This window comes from Phlebotomus papatasi, chromosome 5 (genome assembly GCF_024763615.1).
Source record: "Phlebotomus papatasi isolate M1 chromosome 5, Ppap_2.1, whole genome shotgun sequence".
NCBI classification, from domain to species: Eukaryota; Metazoa; Arthropoda; class Insecta; order Diptera; family Psychodidae; genus Phlebotomus; species Phlebotomus papatasi.
The window spans coordinates 3,604,485-3,632,088 of NC_077226.1; the positions used below are offsets into that span (position 1 = coordinate 3,604,485).

The 27,604-nt window shown below is 36.2% G+C and overlaps 1 protein-coding gene across 1 annotated transcript; it reads left to right on the forward strand.

Annotated features, from left to right (window-relative positions):
* The first annotated feature begins 9,065 nt into the window (after positions 1-9,065).
* LOC129808812 (protein BCL9 homolog) lies at positions 9,066-26,346 on the forward strand. The gene is made up of 7 exons (XM_055858711.1): positions 9,066-9,807; positions 21,030-21,313; positions 21,402-21,893; positions 23,308-23,727; positions 23,807-24,013; positions 24,090-24,513; positions 25,575-26,346. The coding sequence occupies exons 1-7, from the start codon at positions 9,570-9,572 to the stop codon at positions 26,249-26,251; spliced, it is 2,742 nt and encodes a 913-aa protein (XP_055714686.1). The 5' UTR covers positions 9,066-9,569; the 3' UTR covers positions 26,252-26,346.
* The last annotated feature ends 1,258 nt before the right edge of the window (positions 26,347-27,604 follow it).

A 27,604-nucleotide genomic window follows, 5' to 3' on the forward strand; every position in this document is an offset into this window, starting at 1 on the left:
AAGATTGTATTTTTCTTCTTTGACAGCGCAACATCTGTCAAATTAAGTGATTTTATTTGACGCGTGTCGTGTCGTGTAATACAATGACGTAGAGAATTGTAAAATATTGTAAAAAATATGGGAAACCAATTTAGAAATTAGGCAAATAGAAATTTAACCAATTTCAATGTCACTAAACTAATTCCAAAAAATATTTTCTCTATGTTAACATTGATTTTTATTAAAATTTCATTAACTGAACTTTACAAATTGACTTTAAAAAGCAATTTTGACGACGTTTTCCTCTTCAAATGCTGGCGACGACCACTACAAAAGCTGAAAAATGACTTTTTCCTTAAATATTGGTTCATCTGGTCCAGACCTGAGCTAAAAGAAAAGCGGAAGATAATTTGGTGGTGCCTGTTGGAATTCTTCGAAATGCCGCGAAAATTCACGTAGAGAAAATGACAGGTTTTTAATGTGAAAATTGTTTAATTCCTTAGAGTTAAGTCATTTTCACAAGAAAATCCTATTAATAATTTATTTGAATACAGTTATTTTGGGTTAATTGTGAATAATTGTCGATATTACAACAAAAACATTGGGATGAAATTTTGAGGTGGAAGACTCATCTGTCTCAAGATTCAGGATAGGTTTGAGAAAAATCCTTTAGTACAACATTATATTGGTTAATAAGGAATGCAAAAGTACATATTAGAAGAAGGTACACGACCTGCTAAGAAGCATAAAATTGAGAAGAAAATATTTTGTGGCATTTTAGAGATTTTTCGCAACTGCAGCGCCTCCAGACGTTTGTAAAGTGAGTTATTTGTGTCTCTATCTCTCTATCTCTCTCTCGAGTTGAATTGCGGCGCGATTTAAGAACTTTCCATTTGGAGTGATATTTGCATTTAATCGTCTTCCAACAAAGATATCAAGAAGACAATTTATTTTTATGAGAGATTTTCTTTCTGTTATGTCTTTTTGGCGGAAAAATGTTCATCATGGCAGCGTTAATGAGCGGGATTAGTATTACCAGAATGGCTATCTGTAATTTCCATTACAACTATCAACACAAAATTTCCGATACTACACGACTTAACGACCACAGGTCTGATCTGGTCCTTCATTTACAGTTGAATCAACAAAATTAATGAAACACCTTGTATCTGACTTTAGAAAATCCAATAGAGTCTGATTTGGTGCACCTTTCACCTCTGCGAGAGATAGGTACAAAAATAGTCCAAAAATTTAAGTAATTTTTCTGACTATACCAATGAATAATAATTTTCAGTCTAATAAAAAATACTACGTTTGAGTATTGTAGTTTCCTTTTCCAAAACGGCTTTGCTTTTTACACACGAAGATTACACACGATTCTGCATTCTGCTAAGTGTGGCTTTCCGATTACAAAAGATGGTTTACTGACCACAGTGGAGAAAATCCATCTCAGCGGCGCAATTCCAAAACAGGGTTTTAAAAATGCAAGACCATCGAATCAGTGGTTCTATAGATTTTTAAGAAGACATCCGGAAGTTGCTCAAAAAAAGGCGGAATATATAAATAGAGCAAGGAGCAGCGTGACAGAGCAGAAAATAAAGGAATGGTTCACCAATGTTGAAGAGCAATTGCAAGATAATGTTGAGGTCCTTCGTCACCCGGAAAGAGTGTTCAATATGGACAAAACAGCTTTTTGCCTCGCACCAACAGGAGAAGTTGTCCTCGGACCTACAAATCGTCACGTCTATATAGAGTCATCCAAGTCGGATAAGGACGATGGAAGATAAAATAAACAGAAAACGACGAAATGAGGAAAAGAAGATCAAGAAAGAAGAAGAACACTATAAAAAAACAAGAGAAAAAAAGAAAGCAGACGCAAAGGAAAATTACCTGTCCAAAAAAACTTAAAACTACCAAAAAAATGAATAAAAGTTGATGAACTTGCTTAAAATTATACTATTTTACTTATCTTTCATTTCACTAAATTTTTTAATATCAATTAATAGGATTTCTAACATTTTTTAACTCGTGTCCATAAGTGTGTACATGAGCATCCATAAGTGTGTAAAAGTGTCCACAAGTGTAGAATTTGATATGACCAGAAGATCCAAATTATTTGGGGGGCTTAGGGGAATATTTTAATAAATTCTTTGGAGGTTATCGAAAGGAGTTAGGGGAAAGTGACCATGCTTGATAATGTCCAACCTTGATAATAACTAATTTTTTCCTATGTTAATCAATAATTGTGACTCATGGCAATATATTTTAATAGCTAGTCCTAAGCCTCACATTTCCTGAAAAAATTAGGAGCCTAGCCCTTTGTTCCTAGTTCCAGGAAGCAAAAATCAAAAATAGACCCAAATCTGTAATTTCTATGGATGATATTTCATACGATTTTTCATAGTTAATAATATTTATCTGAAGAAATTCCTATTACAGGCAGTGCCGGATTTAGGTGGGTTCCCCGAGGCTATGGCACCGGGCCACCACATTTTAAGGGCCTCCACATTTAAGAAGTTTACTATAGTCACAATGGCCACAAAATAAGAATTATTACAAAAAAAAAACTACAGTTTAACCTGTTTTAAGTATAAACGTTTAAAGCATTTAATATACAAAAAATAAAAAAAACGTTGAAACGGCTTGCATTTTGGAAAAGGTTTTCCTTTTATTTCGTTCTGAGGGCCCCACTTAAAATCGTTATTTTATTTATAATATTGTTAAGAATCGCTAAATACAATAAGAAAAAATAAATAAAACAATCCCAAAAGTAGTTTCGCATAATTTACTCACATTAATAAAGTTTTCTAATGGTCTAACTTATGGAGAAATGGGGTCCCGGTCAAAATCCCGAAAGCCAAAATCCCGAATTCTTAAAAAGTGTCATAGCTACTCCCACAATTGCACTCGCGCTTGCTGGAGGCAAAGGGAAATCTTCTGTGCCTTGGGAAATTATTCTAAACATTTTCCTCCATATAATTTCATCCCTTTCAGGATTTTAAAAATTCGGGATTTTGGCTTTCGGGATTTTGGCTGCCACCGGGAGAAATGCATTGTGATCTCGGGTTTTAAAATTTCTTTTTTGCATATTTTTTTGTATTCTATATTTTTGTTAAATATAGATAACTGTTTTGAATCAGAGTTCAAATAACTCAAAATTTCAATGATATTATATTTCACTGAAGTTGTCTGATTCAAGTGGCGGATATAGGTAGTAGCAAAGAGACAATTTTGATGGGGCCTTTCCCTTGAACTTTGTAAATACGTTTTTTTTTTAAGTTTATAAGACACCTAAGGCACTTAATTTTATCTATTGGATCCCCTGAGCCTCTTTAAGATCAATATTTTAACCATACATTGGTTTAACTTATTCAAATTTTTTGCAATTCAACTCAAGTAAAAGAGATTACAAACCAGTCATTTTTATTGTAATTTGAAACTTTTTAACTTTACTTAACAAATTTTTATTTTGAGAAATAATGATTTTGGAATCTCAATATGGGAAATAAATTAAATATTTACAATTTTAAGCCATATTTGGATATATTAAGGCCTCTACACATTGGGAGTAATTTTTGTCAAAAAATTCCATTTTTTAACAGAATTTTGATGTTTCCACCTACAGTGCTACAGGCAATTTCCTTTAAAAAAGCAATTTTTTGACGAAAATTGCTCCCAATGTGTCGAGTAGAGGCCATTAGACCTGACCTCAAAAATTTAAATCACATTATAGTATTTTTTTTACATGTTTTGAAAACTTAATCTTTTTGCCAAATTCTTGTGCAAAACCTAGTTTTCAAAATCTTCAAAATATGCTTTTAAAGGAATTTTGGGTAAAATTTTGATTAACTTTTCTCAAAGGAAGCTACAATGTCGCCTTCAAAGAAGTATTAGGGAATATCTCGCTAAAGCTTTCCTCATTAGGCCCTAAACTAAAATAATCAAAATAGGGTTAGCATTGAATTTTTCAAAAAAAATCAAAAAGCTTTTGAGATTCGTAAAGAGAATTTTCCATTCCATTTTTGATCAATTTCCCATAATTTTCTTCAAGGAAAAGTTTTCGTGGTGGCTTTAGCAAACTTTCAGTTTACGAAATCCTCCGAAAGATTGAATTTAATTTAAATTTTTAATTTTAGATACATAAAAAATAGCTGACTTATAGAACCAAGGCTTCACAAATCTTTTAATACACCTTCACAAGGCTTATAATGAGAATTTTATGTTCAAATTCCTGTAGAAGCTCATAAACCCATTAAGAGTTCACCACTTTACTTTTAGTAGTCACAGAGACGGCTCAAGAGCGTTATAAGCAGATTTTATGAATTCTAAGTTCTGTAACTCGTATTACTTAGAGAATACGTTTTAATTTTAAACGTTCCGGAATTTTTTTTTAGAGGAATGTTCTCGTTTGGGCCTTTCACCTGTATTTGCAACTGTCATATCATAAGCAAGAAACCGAGGGATTGTACTATTTGTTATTATTTTCGATAGAGTTCGAGTCGTTTCGAGTAGTAAAAGAAATGTCGTAGGTCTCACGTAAACTTAAAGTTGCTTAAATTTACCTGTAGCATTGAATAACGATATATATTGCCCCATAAATGGGCATTGGGCCTCCACATTTCTAAATCCGGCCCTGTCTGTCTCTCATGGTATCAAATGCAACTGGTGAGCGATCCTTCTCCAAAATGAAGATTGCGAAAAATCATCTTCCGACCATCATGAGCAATAATCAACTCTCCGGACTAGTGTTGTTGAGTTCAGAAATAGATATTTTGAGAGAGTTGAGCTGCGAAGGCATTATGGATAAATTCAATTTTATTAAGAATCGTAAAAAATTGACTAACAACAAGAAAAAAAAAACAAAATAAAACAATGTGCTCAATCCCAAAGCTTCGCATAATTTACCCAAATTTCAAAAGTTCTTTATTGCTCTAACTTATGGAAAAAATTATTGTGCTTTCGAGTCTGAGAATTTAGTAAAATTTCTTGTTTTGCGGTTTTTTGTATCGACCTGTTAAATTTATTTAAATGAATTAAACCAGAGTTCGAATCACTCAAAATTTCAATGATACAATTTCACTGAACTTGTCTAATTCATAGGCAAAAAATTGATTAATTATACAGTTTTCTCGGTATTACTCCGGTGTATTACGACGGTGTTTTACAGCTATAAATGGGCCCTAAGAGTCACTCCAGGGTAGTATCACAAAAATAATATTTAGAGCGACAATAAAGGTTTTATTTACTTAAAAGTGTTATAGTATCCTTGGTAATAGTCTTACTGAAAGTTCAAATTTATTTTGACTCTTCGTTTAGTTGTTATCCCCAGTTTTGTGTGACAGGTCAAAGAAAAAGTAGGACATTTTTTTGTGTAAAAAATCGCATTTTAAGAAAAATACCGATTTAATGTAATCTGACTAAAATAAATTTATTTTTTACTCAAAGATATGTCGTTCTACTTTATAAATTTTAATTTAAAAAAATTGAAAAAATTAAATGTAAATTTGAGAAGCGAAAAGGGTTTCAAAAAATTTTTTATATTTTCGCACCTAGCGCCTAAACTAAAAGATGTAATAAAAAACTAATGGTATTTTTTGAGTTTATTGGACCCTAATGAGCCTAGAAAACATTATGATACTTCTGTTTTTTTTGCATATTTAAAAATTGGACGTTAGAGGGTTAAATTTACCTGTAGAATGGAAAGTATTATATTGTATAAAATTTTAAAGCAATGGCTCTGTTTAAAAACGTAAAAGTTTTGGGGCCCCCACAAATGGGCATTGGGCCTCCACAATTCTAAATCCGGCCCTGATTACAGGTCATTGAAGGTTGACTATCGTTAATATTTCTGGAAAAATCTTTTTCCTAAGAAAGCCTTGTTGTGTAGGTGGTGGAAAATTAATAAATCCTGCCTGTGTCCATGCTTTAAAATAAGAAAGAGCCATGCTTGATAATTCACTATCATTATGTCAGATTCTTTCGTCCTCACACCTATTGCAATCATGCGATTTGATCGAATACTAGAATCTAGAAAGTAATAACTATAAAGTCAATAAATCAAAAATAATCTCACACAATTATGCCGCAGTTGAGTATTTATGGAACAAATTTCCATTATTTTCACATAAGAATATATTTTCAAGATTGCAAAAACCGATTACACAATGAAAGAATCACATCTCCCATAAGCTCCTACAGCTTATAACTGATTTTTGTGTATCTTTAACATAACCTCACTTTCATATTTTGTTTTTATTTTCGTCAAAGAAGAAAGTCCATGAAAAGATTGTGAAACATTTTGTGATTCAGTTCAAAGTAAGGTATGTTAATTATTGTATTCATTTTAGTGATAAATACAATGTATATTCTATTTATTTACGCAGAAGATGGTGAAAAACAAAGTGAGAAGCGAGAAACACAGCAGTGTAGATGAGACAGTCAGTGTGCAGACTAATATTAAGGAAATTTTCCAGAACAGACCGAGAACTAAGGACAGGACACTTCTGCAGCCTTTAGAATTCCTGTAGAAAAAGGAATTGCTGGAGTCACGGAAAGTATCCCTGATAATAGGGCTAGAAAAGAAGGATGTGGTCAACAAATTTGTGTCGATCACAGCAAATTCTCATCGCGCCAAAAGAGGATCGCCGTTTTCGTTCTTTATTCCTTATTAGGTGAGATTCTTAACAATCTCACCTACTATAATCCTAACAAAATTTCATGTCGTCCGATCGACCTCAAATTTGGCCAAAATGTGTTTCAGCACTTCCTGATCACGAATATATATGTGGCTAATTTACGTTCCCGGCCGGCCGGCCGGCCGCTCTTTGGAGCTTAATAGCTCCTAAACTAAAAAAGATATCGACTTGCGGTTTTCGGCAAAGGTTATATATCGGGTGAAAATTGCAACTTGGTGCATAGACCCCCCACCCCCCACCCCTCCTTCCGCCATTTTGAAGACCCCCATTTTTTTGTTTTCTCAATAGCTCCGCCCCTATGGCATTCAGCGGACTCAAATTTTAGTATGTTATAGCTGGGCCTTAGAGCTTTCCATCAATACCAAACTTAAGGTCCCCCGACCCCCCTGACCCGAGCTATAAGGGTCCAAAAAAAATTTCTTAAAATGGCCATAACTCCGGTTCTAGTTATCAGAATTTAAAAAGTGAGGGCTTTTTGGAAAGCTCTCGTGAAATGCCACTTCCCCTTCTAACATCGCAAGTTCATAAAACCACCGCTAGGGGCGCTTTTTTTAAAAAGAAAATTTTTAAATCTTATAAGTTAAATAACTCAAAAATTCCATTGTGCATCGGCCTGAAATTTTAGTATGTTGTAGCTGTTGATTATACCTATCAAACAAAAAAAGCCTTAAGTCGATCCATAACCCCTGACCCGAGCTATAAGGGGTCAAAGTTCGAACATTGACCGGCCTCTATCTCCGGTTCTAATTAACATAGCGACCTAAATTTTACCTTTTTGGTTTCGTCTCGATGAGCACTTTCAGATGGAAGTTCAAAAAGTCACCACAGGTGGCGCTGTGATAGCGTCAAAATTCATCGAAATTCAAAGTCACTTTTCTCAAAAACGGCATTGTGCAAGTTAATGAAATTTTAGTATGTTGTAGTCCAGTCTAGGACGTTTCCAAAATGGTGCGTATGCGCGCTGTGGTTTCAATAGAACCGGAGATATGAGGGGTCAAAATTCACGAAATTCAAAAAATCATATCTCCGGTTCTATGTGACCGATTTTGATGAATGAGGGCTTAAACGAAAGATCTCACCAAATGCTACAACTTTCTAAAATATTTGAACTTCGTGGGACCAACACCAGGGGCGCCACAGTCGAAAAACCAATTTCAATATCACATAACCTCAATTATCTCGACACGTGCTTAACCGATTTTGATGATTACTTCGACATAATTGTAGAGGACATTTGTCTCTACATTTCGTCCATATATCATTTTCCGCTCAGACTAGGCTATCACTCCGATTTTGCCGTTTAAGTGTGAAAAAATTGATTTTTCCCATAATAACGCTTTGAAATCACTCAGATGCCAATTTGACTGCCTCTACTCCACCAAGACACTTAAAATATGGTTTTAAATGAAAAGTCCCACAAAATACAACAATTCTTTGATATAGTTGAAGTTCAACAAATGACTACTTGGGGCACTCTGGATGAAAGAACGAGTTAAGAAACAAAAAACCTCGCTTATCTTGGCTTCTGAGTAATCGATGAGATCATGTTCTATGGAAAAATTATAGAGTACATTCTGGTCTACATTTCACTCATATATCACTTTTGTGCCAGTTCATCCAAATCCTTGATATTTTGGTTTAAATACAAAATTTGTATAATTTCACGAATTTGATTCAAGATAACTGAATGGCGTCTCCCAACTTCAGCTCAAAATCGAATTTGCATGCACTCCGAGTTAGCTCACGTTAAGAATCTCACCTACATAAGCCGGTTAGGATTATCTGTCCCTTTGTAATATAAAATAACTCATTCGGGGTTTGATTTTTATTAAAATGTGATTGAAGTAAAAAAAATGGTCTCTTGAAAAGTTGTCAAAATGCAGTTAGCACAGTTGCTGAGGCAACCAACGAGCAGATATTATCGTGTTTACTTCCTTGGAGTCTTGAATATTCAATGGAAATTTTGTTTAAATTCCCAGGGAATGCTCTTTTTGTGGATAATTGCAAGAAAATACTTTGGATTTTTTTTCCAGGAAATCCATGCGAAATAAATCTGATAACTCCGCAGAATTCCAATTGGATTGTTAGCGTTTTCCCTGGAAATTCCATGGATTCTTCTGTTACTGAGAAACTTTCCGACCGATTGGTTATAGGGTTGCTCTTGCAATTCCACTGAAAATCCTATGATGCGGTAATCTTGGAGACTTATGATCATATATTTTCGTAAAAAATTGTATTTTTTTTTAAAAATTCTGATATATCTGACGAAAAAAGGCATTTTTTAAATAAATTTCTCTGCCATGAAGAAATATTCCTGAAGAAATTTCATTCGGGAGGATTATTTTTTACAGGGTAAAATATGTCAAAAAGAATGTCATGAAATGCCAAAGAGAGAAAAAAAATGAGTGTCAAACTGTGGCCTCTCTGTGATGCTTCCGTGAGTCGTGAGAAAGAGAGTTTTCTGTCAAAAAGGGGGGAAACGACGAGAGCATTAACTATAAAAAAAGAAAAACGATTTATTAAATATTTTGTGTGTTCCCTGAGGCAGTGTGCCAATTTCTGAGGATTAAAATCCTCCATAAGAGGACACAGAATATCTTCCATTTTGTGGATTTATTTTGGTTTATTTTTCTTTGCAAAAGAAGTTCATTTTTTTTTGTGTGACTGCTGTCAAAATTTCCAATACACAAACACAATCGCGTACACAGAGAGAAGCATCAGGCCGAAAGGGAGTCTTTTCCTTTTTTTTGTTCAAATGACTTTTGACTGAAAACAGAAGCAAAAACAAAACAAAAAGAAAGAAGAAGGAATCGTCAGAAGGATCAGAAGAAGAAGAAGAAGAAGAAAAGGGGACTTGGAGGGTTTTGGCCCTCTCTCTGTGGACAATTATTGCAGATGCTTAAGGAGAAACGTGAAAAGGGTGGCAGCAGTGGGACTCCAGCCAGTTCACCACGAGACCCTGCAACACCCCCAAGTACCCCACCCACCCTTATGACCATCAAGGAGGAACGGGTGAAGCAGGAACCCGATCAAGAGGCAAATACATCACCCAAGAGACCAGCTTCATCATCGCCCAGGCCATCCCAAAGTGGCCAGGATAGAAAGTCCGAGCCAAAGGATGCCCAGGAAGATGGTTAGTTTATCTAGCTTTGAATTTTTATTCTTTTTGGAAGTAAAGGGGGGTCCAAGGGATGTTCCATGAACCCAAGAGGGAGATATTAGTCGAAAAATCGTGTAAATCACTTTTAGCACTTCCGGAAGTGTACCATAGATGATTTCCAGACACTTCCAGGCACTTTCTGGCGTTTGAATTTAAAAGAAACGACTAACCCGGGTGACACAAAATCCTTTAAAAAGGCTGAATTCAGACTGAGCTTTCAGGTCCTAAGGCTGAAAATCTCCTGAGGCCTTTGCAAAAAACCCTGAGGTGGTGTATGGAAATGAGACAGTTTTGCGCTCTTACTTTCGTGGCGGATAGCGGAACTTCAAAACCTTAGAAATTAGGCTGAATTCAGGTTTATTATTTTTGCTTTCTTAAGCCTGAATACTCAGATTCAGACCAAGTTTCCCTGAATGATACTTTAGGTTTTAGACTTTTTTCAGCCTGAATCCTCATGGGCTACTTATCTGTCACTGAATGATACCTTAGGTTTCAGGCTCATTTCAGTCTGAAATCAGCAAACAACACTCTTGCCGTGGAAAAAATAAATTATCAATTGAAAACCAAGATTCTTAGTAACAGATTAATTTAATTCATTATTTTCTATTTACATAAATAACAAATTCAATAAATATTTTTCTTATTTTAATTTAAGTTTTTAAGTCTTTTTGTTCATTTTTTTTAAGGGTGGGTACTATATGTTATGTTCTATATATTACTTCAGGATTTTTTTCAAAAAATAGAATTTTTTAAACAACAAAAATAGTAAAATGATCATATTTGTGACCTGGCTTTTTGAACCCTTTTCCTGTCATACTTAAGTCACATGTATTGTCTGCAAGGAGTGTTAAAATCCATCTTGTGTGGCTGAAGATTGATTCAGACTTGAAGATTGATGAATTCAGACTTAATTTAACCTTAATACTAAGGCAGTTTTAAGGAATGTCAAGAGGATAATTAAACAAATAAAAGCACGTAAATATAAATTTTAGCATTCAATATCACTTTTCACATAGTGTAATACATTTCCGGACAGTATTTTGCCAAGAAACAACCTTCCGGACAAAAGAAATTGCTGGAATGTTCTTTGACAAGCTGGGAAGCAAAAATCGCCTTTTTTGGCAACACAAATACCTTTACCACAAATTATACAATTTTAGCCAGTTGTTGTTCACTGTCTTAACAATCTAATAGTGATTTCCGGAAGCATAGCGCCCCATTTTGTTAGCATAAAACCCTAACCAAGAAAATTTTTTGCATACTTACCAAAACACTATTTTTTTCTTTCTTCTTGGTGATCTTTCACTGCCGGATCATGCACAACACACTCTTGAACCAAGATCACATTTACACTTTCCACTTGTAAAGGTGAAACACTAAAACATCAAGATTACAATTGCACTTTCCTCCTCAAAGTGACAGCAGAATTGTGAAATTCCTTCTAGTAGAATTTACACATCTATTCACCGGGAAGCGCTAATGTCTGTTAGGATTAAAGTTGAAAACAATCTGAATTCAGGCTTAATTCGATATAGCTGAAAAAAGGCTGAATTTTCAGCCTGAAAAAAGGATGAGTTTCCTTAGTCATGAGGATGTGTCACCCGGGCAGGCACTTACGGCGTTTGAATTTAAAAGAAACGACTAAAATCTAAAGTGAATTTTCTTTAACTGCTTCAGGAAGATGTTCGGGTTCGATTCCTGGGAATAGATCCCAATGTAGGGGCTCAAATAACACAAATTTCCCTTCACGCGTTCAAATATTTTGAATTTCAAATGATGATTTTCCGTTGGATGGTGAAATGTTCAATTTTCTGAAATGGTTTTGCATCTCTAAATCATCGAGAATCACTGAATTATTCATCAAGGATGGTTTTTTGCAGGATGTATATCCCTATACTATACTTTGAGACAGAATATTCAGCAAGATTGTCAAAAAAAAATGCGATTCCGTATTGAAAATATCTCGTGAAAAAAAGCTACATTCAAAATTGCAGTCCAGAAGCTGTAATTGAGACTAGAATCACAATTATTTTATAGAAACTATCATAAGATAGGGTGGAATAACCGGCTATCGCCATGTTTAGGAAAAAATTAAATTCATTTAATCATAACTTTTGAATCCTTGTTACAAGAAAAGTCAAATTTGACACAAAGTTACTTAGATGTATTGGCTCTAGATACGTGAAAACAATAATCCTAGAACATAACGCTGGACTACTTAAAAAAAACTGATTTTTATTAATAATGCAAAAATAACCATTTCGTCGCCACTTTTTACCACTTTTCGCCAGTTTTGTAAAATTTGTAACCACTTCTCGCCACCCACTTGAAAAGAACCACACTCGGTTATTTTAGGCAATGCTATGAAAAGAATACATTCACCATTTCTCTTTCCCTGTGATCACTTTATTATTACTCTCTTTAAATGATTTTTCTTCACTTTTATTTGAGAAATCAAATTATGGGGCTTTTGCAGAAAGTAAACAATGCAGATTTGACAACTGAGAATGTACGAAGTGAAGTTAGCGTCGCCTATTGAAAAGATATGGCGACAGGTGGTAAAATCAATTCCAGAATATTACCACTTCTCGCCATGCCTCATTTTTATACAAAAATAATATAAAATGAAATATTAATTGACTAAATACAAATTTTATGTATTCCACAAGTGCAATTAAATATTCAATAGACAAATTATTTACCCAAATAGGTATTTTTGGCCTGATGAAAATTTGGCGACACTTAGTACATTTGGTAAGAGATGTTGGATTCGATGCACTTGCTTAAAATATTGCTCTAAAAAGTGATCAAAATCGTGAATCCAAAACGAATAATTATTATTTTTCGATTCTATGCGTAGAAGCAGAAACAATACAAAAAAAATTGCGACTCATTTATTTCATAAATAGCGAAAAATAGCGATTTCAATGTAAGTGGCGAGAAGTGGGGCACTGGCGAGAACTGGTGATTCCACCCTACGCCAACTTATGTGTTTCTGCTTCATATATCCTTTTCTATCTTTTATATACATACAATTGCTGTATAATATTGCGAAGTTCTATTAAAAAAAAATTATTTTATGCACTCCAGGAACTTATTTTGAGTTATTCTCCTAAAATTTAAATAATATTGAGATGAAATATTAAATATTTAACAAAAATAATTTTAAAAAAGTAACATTTTATCTCGCAAGTTGATCAACTTCATTGAAAATCAACTGCAATAATGCCTAAAATGGAAAAAAGCTATCTCACTCGAGATAGCTTTTTGCTTCCGGAAAATTCCGAAAATTTTATTTGGGATGTTTTTGAGCAAGTAATATATGAAAAAACTTGTAAAATTTACTATAGTGATAAAAAAAAATCATTTTGAAAGTAGATTTGAAAACGAATAATAATAATATAATAATTTTGAAAATATTAGTGTTCCTGGATTGAATTAAATATTCATCAATAATATTTCAGAAGTGGTTTTAGTAATTGGAAAGGCAGATTCAAAATATATCTTTTTCACTAGATCCCATTATTAAAAATGTAAAGAATATAATAATTTAGAAAAGGAACTTAAAGAATAGTAAGAGCTGTCGAAGTTCACTAATAGGAGTTACAGCCGGAAACCTTAGAAATTAAATTTTCGGCTATAAAATATTACTTTGAAATAAAAAAAGAATATTCTTTTTATCGTTCAATTTATTGAAAATAGAGTTTTAAAATCTTTTACAGACGTCTTCCTTGGAACAATGTCCATTCAATTATTAGGGGAGACTGGGGCAAAAAGTCACAAAACGTATATTTTATTTTTTTGCAAGCTACTCTAGCGTTTCAAAAATCTCTAATTAGCGCAGTTTTATAGGAAATTTACCACTCTACAACTTTGTGAAAGTAATTTTCCTCTGTTTTATAAGGAAATACGTTTATCGGGCCAATTTCTAAAAGGTAATTTTGTAAAAATTCTAAAAAAATGCTGGGGCAAATAGTACCAGACATGGGGTATTATCATATTTTGATTCGCTTCATTACGGGCATCCGTAAATTTGATAAAATACCTAGAGGACATATTTTCATAGAAAATTTATTCATCTACACCTTTGTAAAAGACCGTTTCTCTTCGAGAAAAATGAGAAAACGAGAAAAGCGCTTTTCAAGCTATTTTAGAAAAAAACACACAAAAGACTGCAAAATCGTTTGACCAATGCAAACAATAAGCGGCGAGACATGATAATGACGTTTCTTTTCGCCGTGTGACATCAGAAATTGCTTCGCTTTTTGTTACTTTTTGCTCTATACCTTTTGTTACTTTTTACCCCAAGTGGCCATTTTTAATAAAAGGATTTCTAGAGAAAAGAACTTTTGTGAAATTCTAAAATAAATAACGGATTCGCATTCAAAAAATGCAAATTATTTAGAAAATATTGACCAGTGCATCAATTTTAGAATATAAGTAGCTAATAATTGTTATCTTCTGCAAGGAAAATATTTCAAAAATAGGGCTGAAAATTTCAATATTTTTTATTTTCTAAATTCCTTGTTCGAATTCTAAGAAACTTACGACATTGAAGAAGGTCTATGGAGGCTATCTACAGAAAAAAATTTGAGCCGCTATCTTTTTTACCTGGGAAGATATTGAATTTTGAACTTTTCGATTTGTGACTTTTTGCCCCAATCTCCCCTATACAAAATCTTTATATTTATCTCTGTTTAAATTTGCTTCGCTGCTTGGTCTGCCGGGGATATGTCGATCATTTTCTTCTAAAACATCAACGTTAAGAACATTTTCAAAAATTAGATCTTTACTTTCGCTGATCTTTCTTATAAAGTTGTGGAGAAGAATTACAGCCTGTACAAATAGTATTAGCAAACTCTGGTTGTACTTCGATTTCCTCCCGAATTATCCTAAATCTATTTGAGAGTATCCCAAAAGCTGTTTCAATTATTCTAAAGACTTTGTCATATTAATAATTGAGTATAAAAGACAAAACATAATATAATAGAGCCATTTTAATAAAATAAAGTAGCTGAAATATCTTCCAGATATAATTTTCCGTTATTTACATTCGGAAAAAACAAAATTTGAAATTCAAATCTTCGGAGCATTTTTGTGTTGCGCTTGAAGTCCACCAGAGGCGCATAGAGCGGATGGTAAAAATTTGACAGTTCAATATGGGAATTTCCGTCCGGAATTCCCATCCGGAATGGAAAATCTCATGGGAATTCCCGTGGGAATTCCGTCTGTTTACACGGGAAATATTTCATTCCGGACGGGAATTCCGGATGAAAATTCCCATATTGAACTGTCAAATTTTTACCATCTGCTCTATGCGCCTCTGGTGGACTTTAAGCGCAACAATAAAAATGCTCCGAACATTTGAATTTCAAATTGTGTTTTTTACCGAATATTAATATTCGGTAATATTAGATCAATTTAGATTAAAGAAAAATGTGCTAAGGAATCCTGTTTTATAGATACGTTGCTGGAAACATATAAATTTTTGCTTTAGCGAGTGTGATTTTCATGGAGCACAAACTTGAGTGGATCAACAAAGTAAAAAACATTTCGATAATAACTCTCTTTATCCCAAAAAAAAAACCTTGTAACTTTTGTCGTGACTTAAAAAAACCCTCTGCAGAAATCCTACGAACTAAAAACGGCTATAGAAAATTACAGATTTAAAAAAACCATTTAACACATATTTCTAGGCTTTCTGGGACTAAAACTGAGTTGGAATTTTAAACAAAAAGCAATTTTAGAGTTTCTGAACATAAGACAACATTCCTGAATTGCTCGAATTCTGAGTCCATCCACATAGTGACTATCCCCAGAATTGTTCTAGACTGGCACTTTTCGTGCTTCTTTCCCATCTCTTTAAGAAAATGTTGAGAATTTGGGCAGAACGGGGTAAAAAATTAAAAAAAGGTTATTTATTTCTTACAGGCTCCCAGTGAGAAATCCTTAGTCTGAATATTATTCTTCAATTTTTTCTTCTCTTCAATTTAACCAAAGATCGTCTTGCCTCACGTTTTTTTTTTTTTAGACTTTTTCCAAGAAACAGAATAAAATATCGTTTTTTGAGTTATAAATAATTTTAAATTGTTTCTGCGAGATATCTAAGGTTAAAAAATATTTTTTTATAAAGTTTGTTACATTCTCTTTTAAGCATTTTTTTTTAAAAATTTATTTTACTACTATAACAAGAATTAGCAACAGAGTTTCTGAAATGCATACTTCTATGCATATTTTAATTTTGTTTTGGAAAGATGATTAGAAAATCCTGCATTGATTTTGCAACGCAGAAAACGAGACGAATAGTGAAATTTTTTTTTTTTTAGCAACATTTTATTGCAATGTGCTGAAAACACGCACAGCTCAATCATAAAACGGTTAAACTTGCGCTTAAAATTACGCACAGCTCAATCATAGAGTGATTAATTTAACTTAGGCTTTTTGTATACCTCACGGATAACACTTAAAATTAAGAATTCATTGAAATAAAATAGGAAAACACACTTTTAGGAATAGTTGCAAAATAGAATAATATTTCAGTGAAAAAAAACTTCACTTAATTTGATTCGTCGACCGGTCGAATAGTGGAACATCGTACTTTAAAAATATTTTCAATTTTAAGACTCAAAATTAATATTTAACTTAATCATAGAACTAAAATTGATGCACAGTAACATAGATAGAGTCCTTGACTTGCGATTAGACTAAAAATTTAAATTTACTAGTAATTTTTAAGGGTAATAAATTAAAATAATTCCTTAAGAAAAAGAAATCAAGGATATCAAGAAGCATGCCAAAATTTACTGGAAAATTGAGAATTTTTAATTTAAGAAATTTCTTTCACGCTTCGCATTTTTATTATTTTTTCAGTCTTTTATTGTCAATTTTTACAAATTTTCAACTGATTCGTATTATTTATGAAATATTTGACTCAATAATGTTAAACCACTCGCTAAATATTATTGCAAAAATTAATAAATTGAATAAATATTTCCACCGATCGACTTAAGGTCACCCAGGGTGGTCGAGTTGAGAGGCAGTTGACTCGAGGATACTTTACCGTACATTAAAAACCACATTTATTAAATTTTTTAACTCATAAGTTTTCCTGTGAACGAAAAGTGTTGTGACTGGTGGCTAGAGGATTCAAGATTTGATGTAAAATTCAGTTTAATTATTCAAAAAAAAAAGACGGTTCTAGAACCGGTTCCATGGCTAGGAACCGGTTCCTAAACCCGTGAAAAAACTTGGAGGGTACCCGGGTACTCAGGAACCGGGTACACGGTGCTGCGATCACTAATCATGAGATGGGGAAACCGGAAATCGTCGGGAAATGGAATCTTTCAAGGAAAACTTATAAACTTTTCTCAAAGCTTTCGGCTCTAAAGTTGGGAGAAAAGTTGATGAGTTTTCCTTGAGAGATTCCATTTCCCGACGATTTCCAGTTTCCCCATCAATATAGTTATCTTCATGTCGGTTTTTGCTTCCCCATCATCATGAGAATCAAATCGCTCCTTGGAAATTACAAGGGGCTAACTCAATCTGAGACATTTTTCAGGAGACAGCATGAAAGATCAAGGGGGAGATATTAGGGTCGGAAGTGGTGTACAGCTGAAAATGAAGTACTTGGAAGTCTTTGGAAGTGGAAGTACTGGAATACAAAGTCTTTCCGTCTGATTTCGTATTTTTCAGACTACGTTACTTTTAGTTGAGATTTTTAATTCGAGCGGCACGGCAGTAAAATTTGAAAAGGTTTTTTGAAATTTTCAAGTTCGGCTATTATAATGAAATGGAGCAAATCAATCATATGGCAAGTTAATTTTTTTGTATGGAGCTATTTGAAGCCAATTCTTAAATTGATCTCGGACTCAGCTCACAGTGCTCCGAGAAAAAAATTTATTTAAACAAAAATTTATTATATTTATCCCTCCATACGGAAAGGTATCTTACAATACGGAAAAACTTCTCACTTTTTTGTTATTTAGTGTAACGGTCAGGAGTCCAAAAAAATTCCCATATAAATTTAAATCGAAGTATGAAAATTTCAGGCGACTTGCCAGGGGCATGGAACAAATACGCTCAAATTTATTATAGCTTAATATGTGTCGTAATTTTTCCGAGGAAAATATTTAGTTGAACAATAATTTTCCTTAATTTTTACAGGAATTTCAAATTCATATAGTGGCTCGCAAAGCTATTGCAGTTGACTTTCAATCAATTTCATATAATTTTATTTTCTACTAATTTATCGTATTCGTGGGACTTTTTCGCGAATGCCGTTAATATGTATCCCATAGGTTACCTCCACCATTTTTTGTTTATCTTTTTGCATATAGGGGAAACTGGGGTACCACCAAACACTTTTGAAAGATGCGATTTTGATTTTGAAAACTGTGAATTTTAGAAAAATGTTGCTTACCCCATGTTATAGTCTTGGGTATAGGCTGCATATTAATGTATACAAGGATGATGTAAAGCACTTCAATTTTCCGTAAAAAGGAAAATTGTATCACCGTGCATTTTTCGCTTTTTTCCAACCACCCGGGGTACCAATAAACACTTTCTGGGGCACCAAAAAACACCTCTTTTTCTCACCCATTGAAGTTATTTTGGGCATTCACCACAACTCTTAATTATAAAGAAAGTATTGAAAATGTAAATAGTTCTCAAAAGAGCACTGCAAAATTTAGTATGAATGACTAAAATAGCAAGAAACTAAAGCACTGCGCACTGAACATATTTTTCAATGGATTTTTCATCATTTTGACAACATTCGACTTTTACTGGAAAGCAGCACCACTAAATCGTGTTAAACATTTTACCTAAAGTTCAAATTTTGGGCGCTCTTCTGATTATTTGTAATAAAATCGAGAAATCATTCGTCAATCCTTGATCAAAAAAATTTAAGGATTATTTAATGCAAAATAGTGTTCTTGAAACTATATTTCTCTTGAGTCATGAAATTTCAGAAATCGAACAAAGAGGAAGATGAAGAGTAAGAAAGATAAGAGGAAAAATTTTGCCATTCAAACTACGCTCGCGACATCTGCAATTGTGAGAAATTTGCCTGTTTGTTGGTGCCCCAAATTCTGTTTTGTGATGGATTTTATATTCTTTTAAAAAAGTGTGAACATTAATTTCTTTTGTAGATACATAAATATTATCCCAAAACATGTAGGAAAGTACTGGTGTAGTGAAATTTGATGTAACTTATTTCAGTTTTATTTTCCAGGTAGATATATAAATGACTAAAATTATCAAAATCTCACAATTTTGCGAAAAAAAATTCTTATTTCTAAACTACTTGAACTATGTGGATCATTCTTTCTCTGGACAAGCATCCCTATAGTATCTATGTGTTAAAAGCTCGATACATGGGTGCCACATTCTTTCACTGAAAGGAATAAGGGAAACTTTATGAATATAGCCATTTTTCTTCGGATATATTGCGAAAAAAAAATTTTCTGAATCGATTGACGACAGGTGATGAGGAATTGATCTAATACAACAATATCGAAAAAGATCCTGGAAAAATAGCCAAGCTTGTTGCAAAAGTTGATTAAAATTAGCAATCATCAAAAACTTTTCCCAAGAGTGCACAATGTTTTATGTAATTTTAAAGAATTTTGAAACCATAAAGAGAATTAAGCTTAATAAAAAATGAAGATACGTCTGAATCACTAGTTGTTGCACTCATGCTTTTGGACTCTTGTAGACTTTCTAGCACAGAGTTTCAATAATTATTTCAAATGACAATACATTTTTTTTAGATGTTCTATTTTCCAAAAGTAGCTTCACTGGTCTCTTAGGAAAACTCAAAATATGTTGATACACCTTCGTAAAACTCAGATAATATTATAAATATTGAAAGTATGCAAGAATATCTGTTGCTAGAAATTCATAATATAAGCAAAATGTTAAAAATATGTGTAAAAATAATTTTTTTTTAGATTTTATTAAGAATTTTTCTAATTAGATTTTTCATCAGATTAAATAAATGAAATAAATTATTGATTTCTTAGAGCAGGAAGTACTGGAAGTATTGTAACATTTTTGAGAGTGTTCCAATCTGGAAGTGCGAAGACCTTTTCCATACAAATTGTGGAAGTGCCTGGAAGTGGTGTACACATTTTCACCCAAAATATCTCCCCCTTGTGAAAGATTCAACTTTGTAAAAATAATTATCTGAATTAAGTATGTTAATAAAAACAATTTAGTTCTTTTCTATTTGTATGAGCATTATTATAAACATCAAAACATACATATTTTTACCTTTTAAAATATGTTTTTTTTATGAGTTAGCTCTTTGTCATTCTAAGTAATGCTCAAATTTTACTAAAATTAGAAAGACACTGGATCAACTTGCTTGAGTTAGTCCCTTGTTTCACAAAAGAATTTGAACGATAAATCTATTCTATGCCCCTTGACTTCAAACATAATTATGCAGGCAATCAAAAAGATTAAAATTTTGAAAAACTTTTCTAATAATGAAATTTATTGACCCATATCATCTGAAATTTTATTAAATTCTCTGTCTGAGTGCATTTAAAACCTTAAAATCGCCAAAAAGTGACTTGGCTACTTGTAATTTCCAAAGGAGCGAAATACACACGTGGGTCATCAGAGTGCCTTTTCAAATCGATTTTATTTACAAAATCATTCCGATATTTTATAAAATCTTTTAGACATGACTACAGGGATTGGTACAGAGGCCTTCAGAGTACAGGAAATGCCCCAAAAGGCGAAAGAAACTGAAGAGAATTACCAGAAAGAAACACGTGACAAAATTAGGTTATAGCAATTCTCATTTTTTTTTGTCTTTATCGGTTTTCCACATCGTATATTTCTTGAAATTCAGCATTTATTGAAGATATATAATAATAGTATCTCGAGATATTTGTCAAATATTAATACACTTTAACACTGATAGAGAGAAGAAAAAAAAATTAAATATCGTATACTCACTTATTTCTAAAAATCTCCCTGTTTTCTGCTTCCAAAAAAAGAAAATGGCGGACGTAAATAATGGTTAAAATTACTATTTTAAATTACACATGGAACATTTTTACACGATTTTTCACTTTGTAGGACTCACAGATCAAAAAATCAGAAAAGGGTCCAAGAACCGGACATCCTTGTATCACTTTCATTGTTTGTGTTTTTTTCTTCCCGGTATCTCTCTTCCGGAATTAAAGGTCCCGATGGTCAGCCCAATACAAAGTGTCAGGTGACAGTGAGTCAGGTGAGTTCGGGAAGTGGATCAGAGACCGAACCGACCTTCACCAGTTCCATTCAGCCTCTAGTGTCCAATTTGATGGGCAAACAGAGTGGTGGCCTTGAGTATATGCAGCAATCCAGTCAGATCTTTGTCTTCTCCACCACATTGGCCAACAAAGGGGCTGAATCCGTTCTCAATGGCCACTATCCCTCCATCATAGCCTACCACTGTGCCCAGCCGGGAACCAAGAAGATCCTCGAGGTAACATTCACACATTTTTTACACTCAAATACCCCTCTAGCACAGTAATTCTTTTTCTTTTTCTTTTTTTTTTTGAAATTGTCAACAGAAGCATCCACTGAAACTGGGTCAGTTCAATCGTCATACACCGTGGAGTTTGATGGGAACGGGTGGGGGATCCTTTGGTAGTGGCAGTGGACCAAAGGCAGCACCATCAGGTAGGACAAAGGGTCAATTGGGTCTAATGGAGGGTGATGGTGGTGATGGACAGGATGCCAATGGACCCGATGGTCCGGCATCATGGCAAGATGTCAAAGATGGCGAAGAGATGGCCAATGGAACGGTCAATGCCAGTCTGGTGCAAGGTGTTAAAGTACCTGATGAGAATCTAACGCCACAGCAGAGGCAACATCGTGAGGAACAGTTGGCCATGATACGCAAAATGCACCTAATGCTCTTCCCCGAACAGAGTGATGATCCCCAACATGATGGTGGTCCGGGTGATGAGGATAAACATCAAACAGCCGCCGGGGGTCACTGTCCGGACTACCTACCATGCCCAACACAGCCAATGGCAGCCCCAGGTGGTGCCTATGCAAAAGTAAGGAGTATCACATTTTTTATCCATTAGCCAATTCCTCAAACAGAAAGCCAGGGTTCTTCTAGATTGACACGTTTGGAGTCCTGACTTGTTGGTCTACTGGGGTCCAGACCTGATCGCTCTGGACCCTGATCCCTTCTCTATCCTGGAGCCAGGTTTATCACTTTAGAAGCCAGGGTTCTTGTTCCTTTTCTCGGGGTCCAGATCGACACTTTAGAACCCAGTCTCTTTTCTGTCCGGGAGCCAGGTTTATCGCTTTAGAACCCAGGTTTCTTCTTCCTTTTCTCGGGGTCCAGCTTGACCGATTTAGAGTCCTGACTTCTTGGTCTTCTGGGGTCCAAATTGATCGCTCTGGACCCTGGTCCCTTCCCTGTCCTGGAGCTAGGTTTATCGATTTAGAAGCCAGGGTTTTTCTTCCTTTTTCTCAGGGTCCAGATCGGCCGCTTTGGAACCTGGGTCCTTGTCTGTCCGGGAGCTAGATTTATCTTTTTAGAAGCCAGGGTTCTCCTTGCCTTTCTTAGGTGCCAGATTGACCCGTTTAGAGTCCTGACTGTCTTGGTTTTCTGGGGTCCAGACTAATCGCTCTGGACCCTGGTCCCTTTCCTGTTGCGAAGCCAGGCTTATCACTTTAGAAGCCAGGTTTCTTCTTTCTTTTCTAAGAGGTCGGACTGACCGATTTGGAGTCCTGACTTCTTGGTCTTCTGGGGTCCAGATTGATCGCTCTGGACCCTGGTCCCTTCCCTGTCCGGGAGTCAGGTTTATCACTTTAGAAGCCAGGTTTCTTTTTCTTTTACTCAGGGTCCAGATCGGCCTCTTTGAACCTGGGTCCTTCTCTGTCCGGGAGCCAGGATTATCTCTTCAGAAGCCAGGGTTCTCCTTGCCTTTCTTAGGTGCCAGATTGACCCGTTTAGAGTCCTGACTTCTTGATCTTCTGGGGTCCAGACTGTCCACTTTAGAACCTGGCCCCTTCCCTGTCCGGGAGCTAGGTTTATCACTTTAGAAGCCAGGTTTCTTCTTCCTTTTCTCGGGGTCCAGATCGACACTTTAGAACCTGGTCCTTTTCTGTCCGGGAGCCAGGATTATCTCTTCAGAAGCCAGGTTTCTTCTTCCTTTTCTCAGGGTCCAGATTGACCAGTTTAGAGTCCTGACTTCTTGGTCTTTTGGGGTCCAGACTGAACACTCTGGACCCTGGCCCCTTCCCTGTCTGGAAGCCAGGTTTATTAGAAGCCAGGGTTCTTCTTCTTTTCTCAGGGTCCAGATAGACCGCTTTAGAACCCAGTCTCTTTTCTGTCCGGGAGCCAGGTTTATCACTTTAGAACCCAGGTTTCTTCTTCCTTTTCTCAGGCTCCACCTTGACCGGTGTAGAGTCCTGTCTGTCTTGTAGCCGTTACTGTATTAATGTGAAAATTTTCAGATGGCCCCTCAGGACTGGACACGCCTACAGCATCAGTACTGCGAGGAACAACAGAGAAAGGGCGGTGGCGGTGGCGGTGGTGGTGGACGTGGTAGCAATAGTGGTGGTCAGAGAACTCATGGACCACCACCGCCCTACCATCAGACACCCCGTTCTGCATCTGTTCCCATTGCCACACACAGTCCAAGTCCTAATTCACCACAAAATCTCACATCGACCCTTTCCCTTCCGTCTCCACGTGGTACAACCCTTGCCTCACCATCGGACTCCAGTCGCCATGGGGCACCACTTAGGCACCTAAGTGCTGGACAGAGTCCTGTTTCTGGTGGATCACCAGCCGCTCTTAGTCGTCCACTTGCCCAGAGTAGTCCAGCAACACCATCATCGGCTCATTTGTCACCGTGCTCTGGACCCTTTAAGGTACAGTCTTTGTCTATTTTACCGTCCATCTTGGTTAAAGTCTCTCTTTCTCCCTGTCTGTGTGTTTTTTGGGGTTAAGGATGTCGATCTACCACCTCCGGATGACAAACTACCACCAAGTAGTCCGGCTAGAGGACAACAACAGCAACAGCAACAGCAACAACTCGAAGGATCATCAATGAAGGTCGAAGGAAGCCATGTACCGAGTCCGGGAGTTCAATGTTCGCCAGCTCATGAAAAAGGAGCCTTCTTTGCTGACATTTCTCCCGAGGCAAATGCCCAGGAGGTTAGTTTCCATCTTCTTCTTTGTCTTTTTTTCCCTTTTTATCCTTTGACAAAAAACAAATTTATCGTCCTAGCAGCATGTATCAATGGGAAGTGGAAATTTTGGATTGCCAGATGACAATTTGCCCCTGAATCCGGATACAAGTACAGCACCTGAAACCACCAAAGTAATGCCTTTTGATCCAATATCATCACTGGCACAGATGTCACAGCAATTGACAAGTGCACAGCCGCCATTTAATGGTGGCGGTGGACCAAATGGTGGTGGTCCAAATGGTGCCATTATGGCTGCCCAGATGCAATCATACGGTGATTTACCGGCGATGCAGCAACAAATGGCAAGGGAGGCTGATGACGCCATGTTGGAGTGTGCACAATTGCACGGAATGATGGTGCAAGCGAGTGAAATGGGTGGTCCACCGCCGCCAATGCACGGGGCACCGTACGGAAAAATTCTACCACCAACAGCAGGAAAACCACTATCGCCCAAAATGGTCGCAGGTGAGTAGACTCAATTGCAAACGTTTCGTTAGGTCAGGAGGCCACTTCCTACAAATTCCGGTTGATTTCGGACCAGGGGATCATGGCTACGTTGGGTCATTTAGTTCAGAAAGTGTCGGAATCGTCGGAATGGTCCATTTCTTTGATTTTTTTAAGGATCAAGGACACGAGAGTTGAGTAGACTCAATCGTCAAGGTTTCGTTAGGTCAAGGCGCGACATCCTACAAATTCCGGTTGATTTCGGACACGGGGATCATGGCTACGTTGCGTCATTTAGTTCAAAAAGAGTCGGAATCGTCGGAATGGTCGGAATAGTCCATTTCTTTGACTCTTTTAAGGATCAAGGACACGAGAGTTGAGTAGACTCAATCGTCAAGGTTTCGTTAGGTCAAGGCGCGACATCCTACAAATTCCGGTTGATTTCGAACCAGGGGATCATGGCTACGTTGCGTCATTTACTTCAGAAAGAGTCGAAATCGTCGGAATGGTCGGAATAGTCCATTTCTTTGATCTTTTTTAAGGATCAAGGACACGAGAGTTGAGTAGACTTAATCGTCAAGGTTTCGTTGGGTCAAGGCGCGACTTCCTACAAATTCCGGTTGATTTCGGACCACGGGATCATGGCTACGTTGCGTCATTTAGTTCAGAATGCGTCAGAATAGTCGGAATGGTCGGAATAGTCCGTTCCTTTGATTTTTTTTAAGGATCAAGGACACGAGAGTTGAGTAGACTCAATCGCGAAGGTTTCGTTAGGTCAAGGCGCGACATCCTACAAATTCCGGTTGATTTCGGACCAAGGGATCATGGCGACGTTTCGTTATTTAGTTCAAAAAGAGTCGGCATCGTCGGAATAGTCCGTTCCTTTGACTCTTTTAAGGATCAAGGACACGAGAGTTGAGTAGACTCAATCGTCAAAGTTTCGTTAGGTCAAGGCGCGACATCCTGCGAATTCCGGTTGATTTCGGACCAGGGGATCATGGCTACGTTGGGTCATTTAGTTCAGAAAGAGTCGAAAAGTGTCGACTTCCTACAAATTCTCTTTCTGTTTTTTTCTGTTTTAGGTGGCGTTCATGGTGTTCCAGGTGGCTTTCAGGGTGGTCAAATGCCCCGAATGGGTACCCCAGCTGGTCGCCTATGTCCGCCAGCCTCAATGGCGGACAGCTACAATGGGGCTAGTGTTCAGGTGAGAGCATCAGCACCCAATACCATCCAATACCTTCCAGCTAGGCCCCAGATCTGTCCCCAGATGCCCCGTGCCCCGCCAAGTCTCGAATTTCTGCAGCGTTTCGCCAATCCGCCGATGGGTGGCGCTGGTGGTCCGGGTGGTCCACACAATGGCGGCGGTCCGGACATGATGGTGGGTGCTGGTGTCCTTCCGGGTGAGAGTATCCGTGGCGTACGAGTGCGACACGATGCTCCACCGCCCCATCTCATGAACGGTGGTGTTTTTGGGGGTCAGCAGATGCACGATGGGGGCCCTGGGGGACCTGTTAGTGGCGGCGGTGGACCAGGTGGAATGTTTCAGGGTGGCGGAGGTGGTCCGCCGCCACAGATGCGCCATGGAGGCCCAATGGAGGCGCCACCGGTCAGCCAGAGCTACGTTGGACCCAGTACGACGGATCCCAATTATGCTCAGCAATTTCACAACTTCCAGCAACAGCTCTATGCTACCACAACGCGCAGCATGAGCTCGAGCCAGGGGGCACCGCAGCAACAAACGTACTTTATCAGCAAGTAGCAGAGACCCCCCCTAATTCTCCCCCGAACATCATTTTCCCAAGCCAAAATTGGCATTCAATAAAGGCGTCTTTTGAATCGCTATTCTTACTCTAACCTCAATGTCTTTTTTTTTTGATTTTTTTTTTTGACTTTTTGGACGGTGATAAGGGTAAGGTAAGGGTAAAAAAGGGATAACAGAAAAAGCGACTGAAGCTGAGGCTGGGACCGGAAGAGGAGCCTTGAATTTTGGATGGGGCATCACTTATTGCTCCTGGAATTAATCTACCTATCTCTGTTTAAGGTAAGGGGCACGGTTGGGCGAATTTTTTACATTTTACATCATTTTTTACATAGTAAAAAAAACTTTTAACATGTGCTACATTTTTAACATGTAAAGTTAAAATGTAAAAAATCTAAAATTGATTTATATGCATCAAATTTCAAATGTAAATTTTTGTTTTTCACTCTATCAAAGATTTCTTTGTAATCTGTAAAATATTTTGCGACTTTTTGCCGTAAAACTTGTCGTCGAAAATGCATGGTGAAATTTACTGGCGACCCCAGTTCAAATTTTCCTTTGCCCGGTTGAACAAATATAAATCATATAAATGACACATAATTTTTTTAACCTACGTTCAGGGAGTTTTCCAATTGCTCTGTGTTTTCCGTTAATCATTAATATTGTGAAAATCATTCAAATTAAGATTTATTTCTTAATTCTTTACAATTTTTTTGACTTGTTATATACCTTGTCCAAGACATCACATCCCAGAAAATAATGTTTTCATGAAGAGAATCAGTCTCTTCTTGCTAACACTGATTCTATAGTAATGATAATGTTTTCAATTTTTTTTTTAATTTTTCACTACAATTACCAGGAAAAATCGGGTACTCCTTCTTAGACATTGATCTGAGGCCAATTTTTACATGTTCTAGAAACCATCGTCCTTTGTTATTAAACTGTAACTGACGTATTAAACAAAAAAATCATCCAAAAATTACGATATTGTATCGATTTTAATAAAATCTGCACAAAATCTGAGTAAAACGATCAAAGTTGCGAAATGTTTCGTTCGGAAGCTGTGAGGATTTTACATTCAATTTTAACCGTCTTATGCTGAAGCTGTGCGCTTTTTATTTGTAATTTATTCTTTTTGTGTTGAAGCTATGAGTGCACTACATACAAGAGAAATTATTTTAAGCGTAAGTTGCGCGCAATTTGAACACAATATTAACCAATTTATGCTGAAGCAGTGCCGGTTATTGTTATATCAAAATTTCATAAAAAAAATAGTCTATATAATTACTATAAATAATAATAAAGTTTTTTTTATTTTAAAAATTGATTGATCAAGTCATGTCATTTGCCAAT